General features: G+C 36.9%; 1 protein-coding gene across 4 annotated transcripts in view; it reads right to left on the bottom strand.

Annotated features, from left to right (window-relative positions):
• CTNNA2 (catenin alpha 2) overlaps nt 1-13596 on the bottom strand; it is a gene marked incomplete at both ends in the record, with an annotated part of 909395 nt that overhangs the window by 50500 nt on the left and 845299 nt on the right. For all 4 annotated transcript variants that reach the window (XM_080932244.1, XM_080932242.1, XM_080932243.1 and 1 more), the window contains one exon: nt 9534-9647. In XM_080932244.1, coding sequence (XP_080788370.1) covers nt 9534-9647 — 114 coding nt within the window. The remainder of the gene's footprint in view (nt 1-9533; nt 9648-13596) is intronic.

The following is a 13596-nucleotide window of genomic DNA, read 5'->3' as shown; positions in this document are numbered from 1 at the left end:
TATTACCAGACCAAGAGTACAGACTGACCAGATCCTCCAGTTCCCTGCCCCCTCCCTTACGTAAATGATACAGTAAGATCCCAGAGTACAGAGAAACCGAGAGTAGCAGAACTTCCCTATCTCTTTGATGACATATGTTTGTTCAAAAGAATCTATTCTTAACAGTTTTTATATTTGGTCTCAGGAAACTTTTACCACATGAAAGAATACACCTCTTTCAACACTGAAAGCTATTCAGAGAAGGGAAAAAGAAAAAAAAGCCTTCTGTTACTGGGAAGAAAAGGAATTTTAAACAATATTTGAGCATCCAAGTATAGTGGGATGGAAGGACGGTTTATGAATAAAAAAATGAAGATATCTGTAGAACGATGGCATACAAACAACAATAAAACTATCCCCTTCCTTGGGCATTTAGGGGATTACACCCTCCATCTTAGCCTTCTGTACCCATCTTCCTGTATGGATGCTTGCAAAGCCTTTGAATACAGGCAGCCAGTGACATGGGAGGACATCCAGGCTACTAACTCTTATGCAAGATGCTTATTCAGGAAGCATTTAGAGTTGAGACAATATCCCTAGTCCAAAACACCACGATCCTCAGAAAATGGTTGATATTAACCTCAGTACTCAGTGTGTTTCCAGGGTCAGAACATTTCTGCTCTCAGGTTTTCAGAGATTGGGCCTGCTCAAGCTGAGTAAGATTAGGAAGCAAATGTTGGCAGAAGATTCTGGGTAAGAAAACATAGAAAAGAGTGAAGGAGTCTTCTTGCTGTTCAGACTCTTCCTTTGTAAATTTGTTGATTCTCTCAAAAATATTTGTAAACCCCAAATCAATACGGGGAGTACATCTCCAGTCCTTTACAAATGATGTAAGAATCAGAAATCTCTGAGTCATTACTGTGTGCATTCCCAGATGATGCTGAATCAAGCCATTCTCTGTCTTTGCTCGGTTCCCCTACTGTAAACAGTGCCCATTTCAGTCTATTTAACACTACACTTTTTGTAGCTTTGGGCTGCTTTTAGTGGTGACTCCACCTTGCAAAATGGTTCCAAGCATGTCACTAAGTGTCCAGAAATACAAGGTTTTGATGTGTCTTATGAAAAATAAAATACATGAGCTAGATAAGCTACTTTAAGTTATGGACTGGTGTTGTTCACCCTGAGTTCAATGGCACTGAATCAACAATATAGAATATTTGCACAGAACCACCCTTAAAACCTGGAAATGCATTAATCAGATGAAGAAAGCCTTGTAATTTACATCTCTTCATAACCTATCCCTATATTTGTCCTACAGGCAAAGGTTTGATAATTGCTCATGTAATCCATAAGTAATTTATAGAATATAAATACTGTAAGAGTCAGACTTGTTGGATAGACACCATTTTTTATAGCACATTCCAAGTGAAGTGTTTATCCCAACTCACCACATTCTCCCATGACTGCTTGTAAAGTGATTTGTAGAAATAGCCTTTGGATAGTGCTTTAGCTTCTTTTCTAGTTTTGGGATACATGAGGTTTCCAAAGAGAGACCAAAGCTATGGGACTGCTGAATCTAGTGTGTACACAAGGAACAATAAAAGTTATACAAGATGCATGGTTAATCCAACAAAAAGAAGTGAAAGAATGCTTTCCTTGCTCAAATTGTGAGCTTGACACAGCTTCGTGTCCTCTGACTCAGTAGAGCCTGAGTTGAAGATTGCCTGGATTTAATTTGACTGCAATCATATTGTGAGGTGATTGTCTTGATGACTGATATAAAAGGACTCAAACAAGTGTGGGTGGTGTCATCTCTATATAAGTGGTTCAAAACTGCATAGGAAATCAAGCTGAGCATAAGCCTCTTTGTGAGCCATCAGGACGACAGCATCTTCCATCACTTCCACTGTCCTTGGCTATGGAGTGAGTTTCTTGTTCAGATATAGCAAGTGGACAATAGCAAGCAGCACTGCCTCCAAATATCTGCCTTGACTTCCCACAGTGATGGGCTTCCGTCAGAAGTCATTAGTCAAATAAATCTTTTCCCTCCCCTAAGTTGCTTTTAGTCTGTGTTTTATCATAGTAAGAGAAATAAAACTCAAAGCCAACATTGTGATGTTGTGAACGTTATTATTACATCTCTTCTGTATATTATTTCTTAATTATCTTTATTATAGTTGAAACAACAAACATGCTAGTCCCAGAGCCTTTGTGGCTATGAGTAAATAGAAGACACATGTAATTCCTTGCAAAGATGCATGTGTCTAAGAATTATGGGTACCAAATAATTTAATCAATGTAACTACTTCATTATAATTATCCACATTTATTAATGATAGTACATAGGCCAAAATAAATGAATTAATGCTTAATACCATACAACTTACTATCTGGAGAATGAGAACTCAAACCAAGGTAGTTTGCCAATGAAATTCTTCGCCATCATGTACGAGGACATTACACATCCTATATATCACACAGCCAAATATAGTTTGTATGAAGATCCCAGCCTAGTGTTTCTAGGTAGTTGAAAGCCTATCTCTGTCTACCAAAACAGGTAACCTATGCTGTAGCTTCATAGGCCAGAGAAATGTTAGCTTGGACTCATGGAGCCCTAATTGATATACCTCCTTCAAAGTCATGCCCTCCAACTTTCATGAGTGTATTTATTATGGGTTTATTTGTATCTAAATTACAATGTGTTTTAGTGTAAGCATACATAAACCTCATAAAGTTCAGATGTTTGCTTAAAGTAGAAGAAACACTGATAGAAATATGCTTGTTGAAATTTGTAATATTCTATTTTTGGAAACATTTAAAGTACTTCTATAAAATGTAAGATGGTTCATAATATACAAAAGAGGCTGTCATACACTCCCATTTGTAGTTCCATGGTAAAAAGGGGGTTCCACATTTATCTCCTTTGGCTTCAACTGATAGAAATTAAGTATGTGCTTTTCATTATGAAGTGTTCTTAACCCCTTGATTCACTAGGCTTCATACGAAAGAAAAGTTTATTTAGGCAGCCCAGTTCCTAGGGAATCTTTATTAATTTCACACATTGGGTACTTTTATAAAAAGAAACAAAAGCCTGTAGGGCCAGTAACATATTGCACACTGTACAAATGGGGTCAGGGTAGAAAATACTTTACCTTTATTCCCCAAACAGTGAATGTGTACACTGGAGTGTAGACACTTCCCTGTCATAATATTTTCATCTCATTTGTTTAATGTAGTGCTTAATTATTAATATTCTTGGTTTTCTTTCTCACATTTGTTTGACTTTTTTTTCTTTTAGGGACTCACTATATAGCACTGTCTTGGCTATAACTTGCTATATAGACCAGGCTGGCCTTGAACTCACCAAGATCCCCCTGCTTCTCTGTCCCCAGTGCTAGAACTAACAACATGTACAGCCATACCTACCTGACACTCTCTAACTTTGTAACATTATTTTTAACTATTCACATAAATGCATCTGATTGCAGTTTTGAACAACTGTGTATAAGTTCCTACAGAAGGCAGAAGAGGGTTTTGGGTCACCCCAAATCTAGAGTTTCCAAAGGTTGTAAACATACGACCTTTCTGAAAAGTAGAGCTATTTCGCAGAGCAGTTCAGTGTCCTCTGACAGATTGCTTTAAGGATCTTTCTGCTCAAAGCATCAATGTCATTGAAAACAATTCACCAGGCAATGGTAGGCATATTCTGAGGACACATTTCAGAAGAAAGACTAGCCCCTTCAGAGCAGATTTGTAAGGGAGATGTTTTGACTGGAAGGGTGCTTGACCTGCAAAATGTACTTAATGGGGTGTGACTGGGGCACAAGTTGTCATTACATTTGCCTCTGCTGTGTAGCTGTCGATGAGCTCAAGGCTTTTCTTGAATATTCTTAAAATGCTCTTGGCTTTTAAAAATTCATTATTGACCTTTTCTGACGCTGGAATTTAAAGAAAGGTTATCTATAAACAGTAGATCACAACTGCAAAAATTTGCAAGTTAATCAAATTAAAATTCAACACATGAGTTTTAATTAGGTCTTATCAATGTAACTCAGCAGTTTGAAATGTTAACACATTAAAGCCATTCTAGGTAGAAAAAAAAAATACAGTAGAAGGCTGGCTACATTAAAATCAAATTCAATGTGAAATATATACCATATAATTCTTCATTCCCTCAAACTAGGCAACATGAGAAAAAATTATTTCCATGGCCAAGGGGAAAGGAGATGAATCAGCTTTCTTGTTCTTGTGATGTGATCACCAGAGGCACCTGCTAGTTTCTCTAGCATTGATTTATACTAAGCAATCAGCGTTTCTTAGGTTGTATATCTGGCTGATGTGGGGTCCAAACTGAGACCATTAGAGACGAGAATGCACAAGGATTCAAACCTTTGTCCCAGGTTCCATGCGTTTGCTCTGGATGGCAGATCACTTATATTTGTGATTCATAAATCTTTCCTATTGAGATCAAAGGGCAAGTCACTGATACAAAATAACAACCATTCAGAGGGACTAAACCTCTTTGGAAACCTAAATCTCCAGGCACATGTCCCAGTGCCCATGTTTGGAATGCAAAGGACCCTGAACTGGCAAGAAATGTTTTCTTAGGCCAAGAACAAAATTTATTTCATGGGCTTTGAGTGCAAGATAATTTATCAAAGGGAGGAAAACTCGATGTGATATTTCCATTCACTTAACTTTAAAGTAGGATAATAAAGGTAAACCGCTGTATTCTTTGACATGCCCCTCCCTCGTCTGAGAGTGTGAACTGACAACTGAGATATTACTTCCATTGACACATGCAAATCCTCCCATGCTTCCTTCACTGAAACAACTTTACAATGCTCAGTCCTTTGGGTAGCAACTAGAACCACCCCCGTTTTCATCACCATGGAGCAATGGATAGAAATATAGAACAAAATCCAGGTCCAGTTTTGTAATGCAGCTCTTCTCAGAAAATCATGACATAGACATCAGACAGCATTATTACTATGATCAACCTGACATACCTACATCACCTAGGAAGAGGTTTCTGAATGTAGGACTGTTTTCTTTTTAGATTAAGTTGGCTGTGTAATGTCTCCTTGTGTGCATGGAGATGAAAAGGCCCAGCCTGAAAGTGGGCAGCGCCAAATCACTGGTTTTTCGACCTGAACTATAGAAGTGTAGAGAAAGCTATGTGGTCACTAAACAACCCAAACATTTCTTCTCTCTGAGCTCAACAATAGGGGTGGCAAATTGCTACAGTTTCCTGACTTAATTATCCCACAAAGACTGGACTGAAGCTTAGAATAGTGACCTAAATGAAACCTTTCCCCCTCTTAGTTGTTTTTGTGTCAGATATTGTATAACAGCAAGACAAGTGAAACTGGGTCAAAAACCAATACCAGGAGTGGAGTTCAGAATTACACAGTCACTAGCCCATTGGGTATGATGCATGCAAAAGTTAAGAGAATTACCTAAAGTTTGCACAAGTTTGAAAAGTTCATGGTTAAAAATTTAGTTCTATATATCCTCAAAGGAAGAAATTCTGTCATTAAGGTCAAGAGCCAGAGAGTTGTTGCTGACCTACTTATATTATAGCAACATGTGAAGAATGCAGTTTTAAGATGTCATGTCAGGGGCTATAGAAGTGGGTCATGTCTTCAGAAACCCTGAGTTCAATTCCCAGCACCCACATGACCATTCACAACCATCTGTAACTCTATTCTCATGGCAACCTTCTCTGGCTTCCACAGGAGTCATACATGTAAATGGTGCAGATATATATACAAACAAAAATACACACACGTACAATGAATTTTCTAAAAATGAAGATGGTATGTCTAAGACGATACAACATGATAGCCTCTATGTATTATCAGATTGCCATACCTCCTCCCATTCCTCTTCTCACACCCCTTCAAAATGTTACAGACAGAAGCCTGTAGAGATTGTTTAGTGATTGAGAACACGCGTCTGACAATCATGTCTTCAGCAGCAATGTAAACAGCAAGGCATGACCAATAAATGCCTCAAACCCAGTGCTTGGGCATAGGAAAAGAAGAGCAAAGGAAGGGTCACTAAGCATTGCTGCTAACAACCCATCAGAGGTCATGGGTTGAAAGAAATAAGAGAAACACAGCAACCTCCAGGTTCAGTAATAGACATGATGCCAAAGAAATAAAGTGGAGACTACGGACAGGATATGTAATGTCTTCCTCTGATGTATGCAATGACTACAGCTGCCATACACATATACAGATAGAAACACACCTACCAACAGCTATGTAAATATTATACAAAAGGAGGACAAAGGGATCCATATGAGAACTAAAATCCTCCAAATATCTCGCTGGAAAGCCATGTTGGAAGAAGATGCTAAAGGTATTTTCCCAATTTAACTTCCTTTTTTATTAACTTGCCATTTTCAGAAAAAAAATATTTTCAAATAAGAACAATAAAATAAGGCCATTATCAGGAAAGACTACTTGGAATAACTGATACCTCTGTCAAACATCAATTTGGCATCCTTCATGCTTCTGAGCAGCTTGACAAACCCTAGTAGTCCATAGTTTAACCTTAGCCATTTGATAATGTCCTATTATTTCTAACCTAGTAGTGATAATTCTGTGTCTCTGCTGGAGATCAACGTAAGAAGTAAATCTATTGGCTGTAAGTTAATCCAGAACATGGGACAGACCTACAAGGCAAATTAGCAAGTACTAAACAAGACAACCTGGTTCTTCCTCTCTTGCACCCTGATCATACTTCATTCTGAAATTGACACCAGAATAAAGAAATGGTGATCGAGAGGGACCATCCAAAATCCAAAATGATGAATTTTGTTTCAATCCATCATCACTGACTTGATGTCTAACATAAAAATAATGTGTGGAAGAGAAATGTATGCTGAGTCTCTTCTTGTTAAATGTGAACATTTCAGGCCATCTTCACAAGATGACAAGCTCAAAGCAAGGTAAGTCTTATGTAATGTGTCTTACTCTTTGAGAGCCAAATCAGAGGAACCAGGGCAGGAGTCAGTCAATAAAATTAACTTGTAATTGATTAATGTTTGGATGAATTACTCAAACTTGTCCTTTGTCATTGACATAAAAATGCTGGTTTTACTTAATTTTAAAGATGAGTTGGCTTGATTAATTAGTTTGGTGGTATGCCAACAGACTCAAAAGAGTCTTGCTTAATGACCTTCCTGATTTTTAATGTTTTAGGCAAGATTGAACAATCTGTAGAGATTTTTCAATTGACATTCTATGCCCTTTCATACACTTTGATGTCACTATCTATGGTCAGAAGGGACCTTCTCTGCAAAAAAGGGTAATTATCCAAGGCAGACTTTATTGAGTATTTACTACTGTATGGCAAGGGTTGTTCTATAATTCTGTAAAGATCAAGTAATCTTCAAAATAATACTGTCAGGAAAGTCTATGGTTCACATTTGACAGGCAATAAATCTGAAAGTTAGAGAATTCAAGCAACACACAGATCTCAGAGTGGTGCTAACATTACTTTTATAGATCAAAACCAAAGTTGTGTGAAATCAAAGCCACTACGCTTTCTGTTTCTCTGATTAGTTAGGACTTTGTGTGTGCTAACCAGCATTTTACCAGTAAGCAATATCTTCAGCCTTTGGTTTATTGGCATGGAGTCTCATCATTGACCAGCACTACTTTCTACTTTTAAACTCACAGTCCTCTTCTATTCCTCTAAAACTCTAACATGAAAATTGTATATGCCTTTGGTGTCTGAATTTTTGCCTTCATGTGTCAATAAATCTGCATCTATATATTTTCAGTCACTTGACTTTGGGACAAATATAGTTAGGTTTAATGTACATTAAAGAAACTAGCATTTAGGTGAAATCATTTTGAACACTATACTTCCTTTGTATCTTCTCTACTTTCAACTTGTTTTCAACTTTTCTTTCACAATTCCCATGACAGCATGAGATTCTCAGTATATGGAAAACCTACATTCATCCTGAACAACACTTTTTCAACCTATGTATATGTGTGTGTGTGAGTGTGTGTGTGTGTGTGTGTGTGTGTGTGTGTGTGTATACATATATATACAAAAATAAAAATAAAATAAAACTGCTAAAAACAATTTTAATATCCAAAAATAGGAAAAGGTGTAATATTTGTCTTTCTACACCTGTATTATTTTTCTTAATATGATAATCTCCATTTGTGTTTTTTTTCTGTCAACTTAATTTTCTTCTTAATAATTGAATAAGATTCCAATACATATATGTTTATATGTTATTTTATCCACTCATAGGTTGAGAGAGAGTGAGCTGATTCTGTAATTTGGCTATTATCCGTAGTGCCTCAATAAGAATGCATATGAAAGTGTCTCTGTGGCTGTTGACTTAAAAGTCTCTAGTTTGGTATAGTAGGTCATATGAAGGTTCTAATTTTAGTTTTCTGGAACACTCTATGATTTCCATGGTGAATCTACTGATTTATATACCTCAACATAGTGCAAACATCCTTTATCCACATATTCTTGCGAGAACTTGTTCTTATTTATTTTTGTGCTAATAGCAGCTTTCACTGAGATGAGGTAGAATCACAGTATGATTTGAATTTCCATTTATCTTTTGGCTCAGGACTTTTTACATTCCTGTATTCACTAGCCACATTCCTCTTTTGATAATTGTCAATGCTTATTGTGTTTTCTTAAGCAGAAATTAAAAGATAATTAGAATGGAAAAAATTATAGTTATATTGAAATTTGAATGGATTTGCTCTATGACAATAACCTTTAGAATGCAATCTTATTGCTCACTAGATGTGTAAAATATTCACAGGTATGATGCAGGAAATACAGCTGATCTTGTTGTCTCATCTCTGGGATATTTCTTATACAACTTGTCCATGATATCACCCATGTCGCTGTGTGTTCATCTGCTTGACAGAGCTGTTATATTTTGTTTCTTGATTTAGGCCTTACACTTAAAACTCAGGAGCATTGTCTATAATTTCTTTCTATCACTTAGCAAAAATCTTATCCCTGGTAACCGGCAGGCATTAGGGAGAAACAAAGACTTTTCTCTATCTAATACCCTTGGGTCAACATGATACTCATTATGAAATCTACCCAAGATTATGGAGCTATTGTCAAGCCAAAAAATAATTTAAAATCCTAATTTCCCATTTTCTGTTAGTTCTTGTGCTATTTTTGAGCATGGCAATTTTACTCAGCATGGTGGTGGATGAGATGTGAAACTTATGCATTAGATGACACCTTCCTATCAAATTTCTACCCTCAAGTCAAATATAATCTACTATACATATTATGGCATGTAGTGCTTAGATGTAGCTTCTGTGTCCAATGGATAGAGAATGGGGTGTGTTAAAATGAATAGTGAGTATGCGTGGCTGCTACCACCATGTTTAATGTGCACTGAAAGCAGACGACAAAAGTAATAGCCCAGACCTCTGAGCTAAGGATATCTAAACTCCCAGCATCCATTAATTCAGAAATTTCCTCCATTCATTTGTGTGATTTTCCCCATGGGCAGTTATCCAGAGTTGTGAATGCCCACGTACCCGTGCACTCTGTCCAGCAATGAGCTGGTCATCCTCCGTCTGAACACTTGTCCGACTCCGCACATCATAATCCTCTTGCTCAAAGTCAGAATCATCTTCTAGCTCTTCTGGAGTCTAAATTAAAACATAAAAGAAGAGAAATGGTTGACTTTTACTCATACATTTCATTGCAAAGTCTAAACAGCATCTCACATGTACTATGGGTACCTTTATTGGTATCATTTTCACAATTATGGGAACCATGCTGCACCAATGTACCTACTTTAGATACATTTTATTTATTTCCACTGACACCTATAGCATATGTCAAGTTTGATTTTTAATATGAGATGACTGTTAATCCAAGCAGAAGTGTACTTGGGGAAAATTAATGTCTTTGTTACGATAGAGATTAACTAACTTCAACAGAATTTATATTATGGCTTGTCTCTAATACCATTTTTTCTAGTTCTTCTTTTCTAAATAAGCAAAATGATTAGTGATCTCTAGACCAGGCAATAGACCCCAAGAAAAGCTGGATTTTCTCACTATGGCATGAAATATTAAGAGATTACATTTCATAACACATTCAACTCTTCTTAAGGTTATATCACTATGTGGCCCTTAGCACGGCAAATGGCATCTTTGAGTACTGGTTCCCCTCTCTATAAATTGGTGTTTTTCAGAGTACATGTGTATGTGTGGTGAAAATCATATTGTCTAACCTTTATCAAATTATCCAAAAATCAGGAATTTACTTAGGATAATAATTATTTAAGATTTCAAATCCATTTATTCCACAATAAAAAAATACTACAGGTCTCACTATACAGCTCTAATTGTCTTGGAAGTCACTATGTAGACCAGGCTGAACTTAAAGAGAGACCTGCATTTGCCTTCCAAGTGCTATGATTAAAAATGTATGGCACCAAACTCAGCTTCACCAGTAAATTTCAATATGAAAGCTCTCAATTATTATACAACATTGATGGCAAAATAATTCTTTCATAGTGTCGATTCAGATTACACCAGCATAGTAACATGTCGAGCATTCTCTATCTACAACTAAGGAAAATGAAATAAAAGAACGTTCAGCAAGACATTCTTTGTCTTTGATGTTGTAACAGAACCAAAAATTGGATCTAAACCACCAAGTATCTTTGAACCCCAACCACAAAGTCTTTGGTTTTAGCTATTTGTTTGTTCATATCATAAATTAGGTAAGGAACTGAACAATAAGTGTCAGAAAGGGAATAGAGGTAGATCATTGCAAATCATTAATGTCTGAGTTGTAGATAGATAAGACTACATTTATAAGCCAGTCAATAAAAACCCTTCCCTTATGTATAGGTCAATAATATGTATCAAGAGTTTACCATATAGTTTCTCTGAGTGCCACACAAACTCTAATAAGTTTCCTCACACTCCTTTGGGATAGTGGTCAATTTTTTTTGTTTCCTTTTGTTTTTCTTTTTAAGCCATTTTTGCAGATAGAAGAATGAAGAATGAGAAATACTACATTTTCTGGAAGCTTTCTAAAGAGGCAGTCTGAAACATGCACTCAAGACAGTTACATGCTGCAAACTACGAGATGATGCCTTCAAAAGGAAATGTGGCTTGTGTCCATGATGAGAGGGTACTGGTGGGAGGACTTTGCTCATCTGTCTTCTACAAACTGTCTCTTGGTTTATAGCAGGAACTCATCTGTCTTTCAAAAGAAATTCCCAGGAGTCTGTATTTCAATAAGATACAGTGTAGCAATTGTGATGATACTGTTGCCCATTTCTCTATTTTTTTTTTGTATGTGCTGATATTTTTTTTTTTTTTTTGGCATGCCTAGTCTAATTTACTAGGTTAAGTTACAGATGGAGCTGTAAGATTGGTCAGGAATGCACAAAAAAGGGTTGATCTTGCCAGTATTGTATTATGCCTGCTGCTTTTCTGTGTTTGAGAATAGAGAAATCTTGGTTTTCTTCTCTCTGGCACATCAACCTCATTATCATTCACTCAGGTGGCTATGGATGCTCTGTTGTATTTTATAGCAATGTTAAAAAAAAACTAGGAGGAGAAAGAGGGAGGGAGGGAAATAAAGGGAGAGGGAAAAGGAGAGAGAAAGAGAGAGAGAGAGAGAGAGAGAGAGAGAGAGAGAGAGAGAGAGAGAGAGAGAGACAGACAGACAGACAGACAGACAGACACAGAGAGATATATTAAAAGAAAAATGAAGGACTAAGGAGAACACTGGGTTGATAAAAGTGTTTGCTAATCAAGCAAGAGAGGATGGAATGCTGGCCATATTTATGGCCGTAGAGACTCACATGACAGAAAGGAATTCATACCTAGTACTGGAGGTCTGTCCCAAAGGCCATGACTGTGGAATATTAGAGACCCGAGTTGGAACCCATTGTTGTTTCCTTATAATGTCAAGTCATCATACAGTTTTTTTTTTTTCAGTATTTATGGTCATATCCATAGACTTGTGTGCCTCTCAACCTAAGTCAGGTACTTTTGCAGTGATGGGGGTTAATCCAGAGACTGACAACTGGTCAAACTCCTGAGAAGACGTGACTGAGTGGTCACCTTCCAGTGATACATCTATGCCAACTTTTCCCCTCCAAAGCTTCGGCGAACTTTGAAGAAGAGGAACCAGAGGATGGAGGAGCTGGAGAATGGGGCAAAGTGCTGGGGAAAAACAAGGCATGGCTGTTGTACACAGGAACTCAATGCTACTGCAGCCACCTATATGAGACATGCAGGAAATCAGGCATTTAAGTTAGAGGGGCTCCCAATAGTGGAGCAGGTACTGGTAGTTGATAGCTGCTGAGGGAAGGGGAACAGCTTGTTTTTCTTTGGGAATGTCACAAATAGTAAGTCGGTAGCCCATGCCCCAACAGATGGACCTACATGTAGATAACCAGCTCTAATCAAAATCAGAAATAATGATGATGATGATGATGATGACGACGACGACTACGAGGACACAAGAGGACATAAAGTTTGCAGGGAGGAATGTTGGAAGGACCTGGAAGTAGGTGTGGGAGTGAGGTAGCAGTAGTATATCTGATAAATAGCTCTTTATTTGTATAAGAAGTTTTCAAAAATTACATGAAAATGTTGTATTTTAAAACCTGGGTTTAGTTTAGTTTAGTATTATAAATCTGTAACCCAAACACCTGGGAGGTAGAGACAGGAGGATTCCTAGTCAGCCAGTCTAGCCAAAATAACAGGCTTTGGGTTCAATGAAAAATGTTGTCTAAAACTAACTAACTAACTAACTAACTAAATAAATAAATAAATAAATAAATAAATAAATAAGACAAAGATCAATAAAGACAAAAGGCTAAGACTGAACTGTAGTCAACAGGCATGTGTACCTATATACACATGTACATACATACACCACACACATTCACACACTAGTGCACACAAAACACTTACCTACACATTTACACACACACACTTAAATAAAATATGTTATAGGCCCAGGGGTGCTGATTTTGTATTCCACTCACTAGCTAAAAATCTTTGGAAAGTCACTCCATTTTCTCATGTAGATGTCTCCTTACTCATAAACTGAGTATTATAATTTCCATTTTTTCCCGCTTGCCTCAAAGGACTCCTAAGCAGAGATGTACATGAAAATGCTTTGCAGACTATAAAAAATTAACAAATACAGAAATGACAGTGGTAATTAGTTTGCTTAATAAAACATAACACTAGATATGAAAAATAACAATAACAGCAGCTATTCATCATCATTTATCCCACACCATGAGACAACCAGTCAACTGCAGAATATAATTTGTATAACATAATAAAATACACTCGACCACTATTTTATAGATATATAAAGTGTCTCAAAGACTTTATGCTGGCTGAGAAGAGATTCTTAATGAGAAATTAAATAATCCAGATTAAGTTGGATCTTGTATATTTTATAAATTGATATGAGAAGAGCCACCCCCCCCTTACTTTTAGGTAGCAGTGTTTACTAAGTAGAAGGCTCTGGATGTTATAAGACAAGAGAAAGCTAACATAGAGTAAGTAAGTAAGTTAACTCGCACTCATTTCCCACTTATTTCTCTTT

The sequence above is a fragment of the Micromys minutus genome (assembly GCF_963924665.1).
Source record: "Micromys minutus genome assembly, chromosome: 18".
NCBI classification, from domain to species: Eukaryota; Metazoa; Chordata; class Mammalia; order Rodentia; family Muridae; genus Micromys; species Micromys minutus.
The sequence above is the reverse complement of the archived record's forward strand: the minus strand, read 5'-3'. Positions and strand labels throughout refer to the sequence as shown.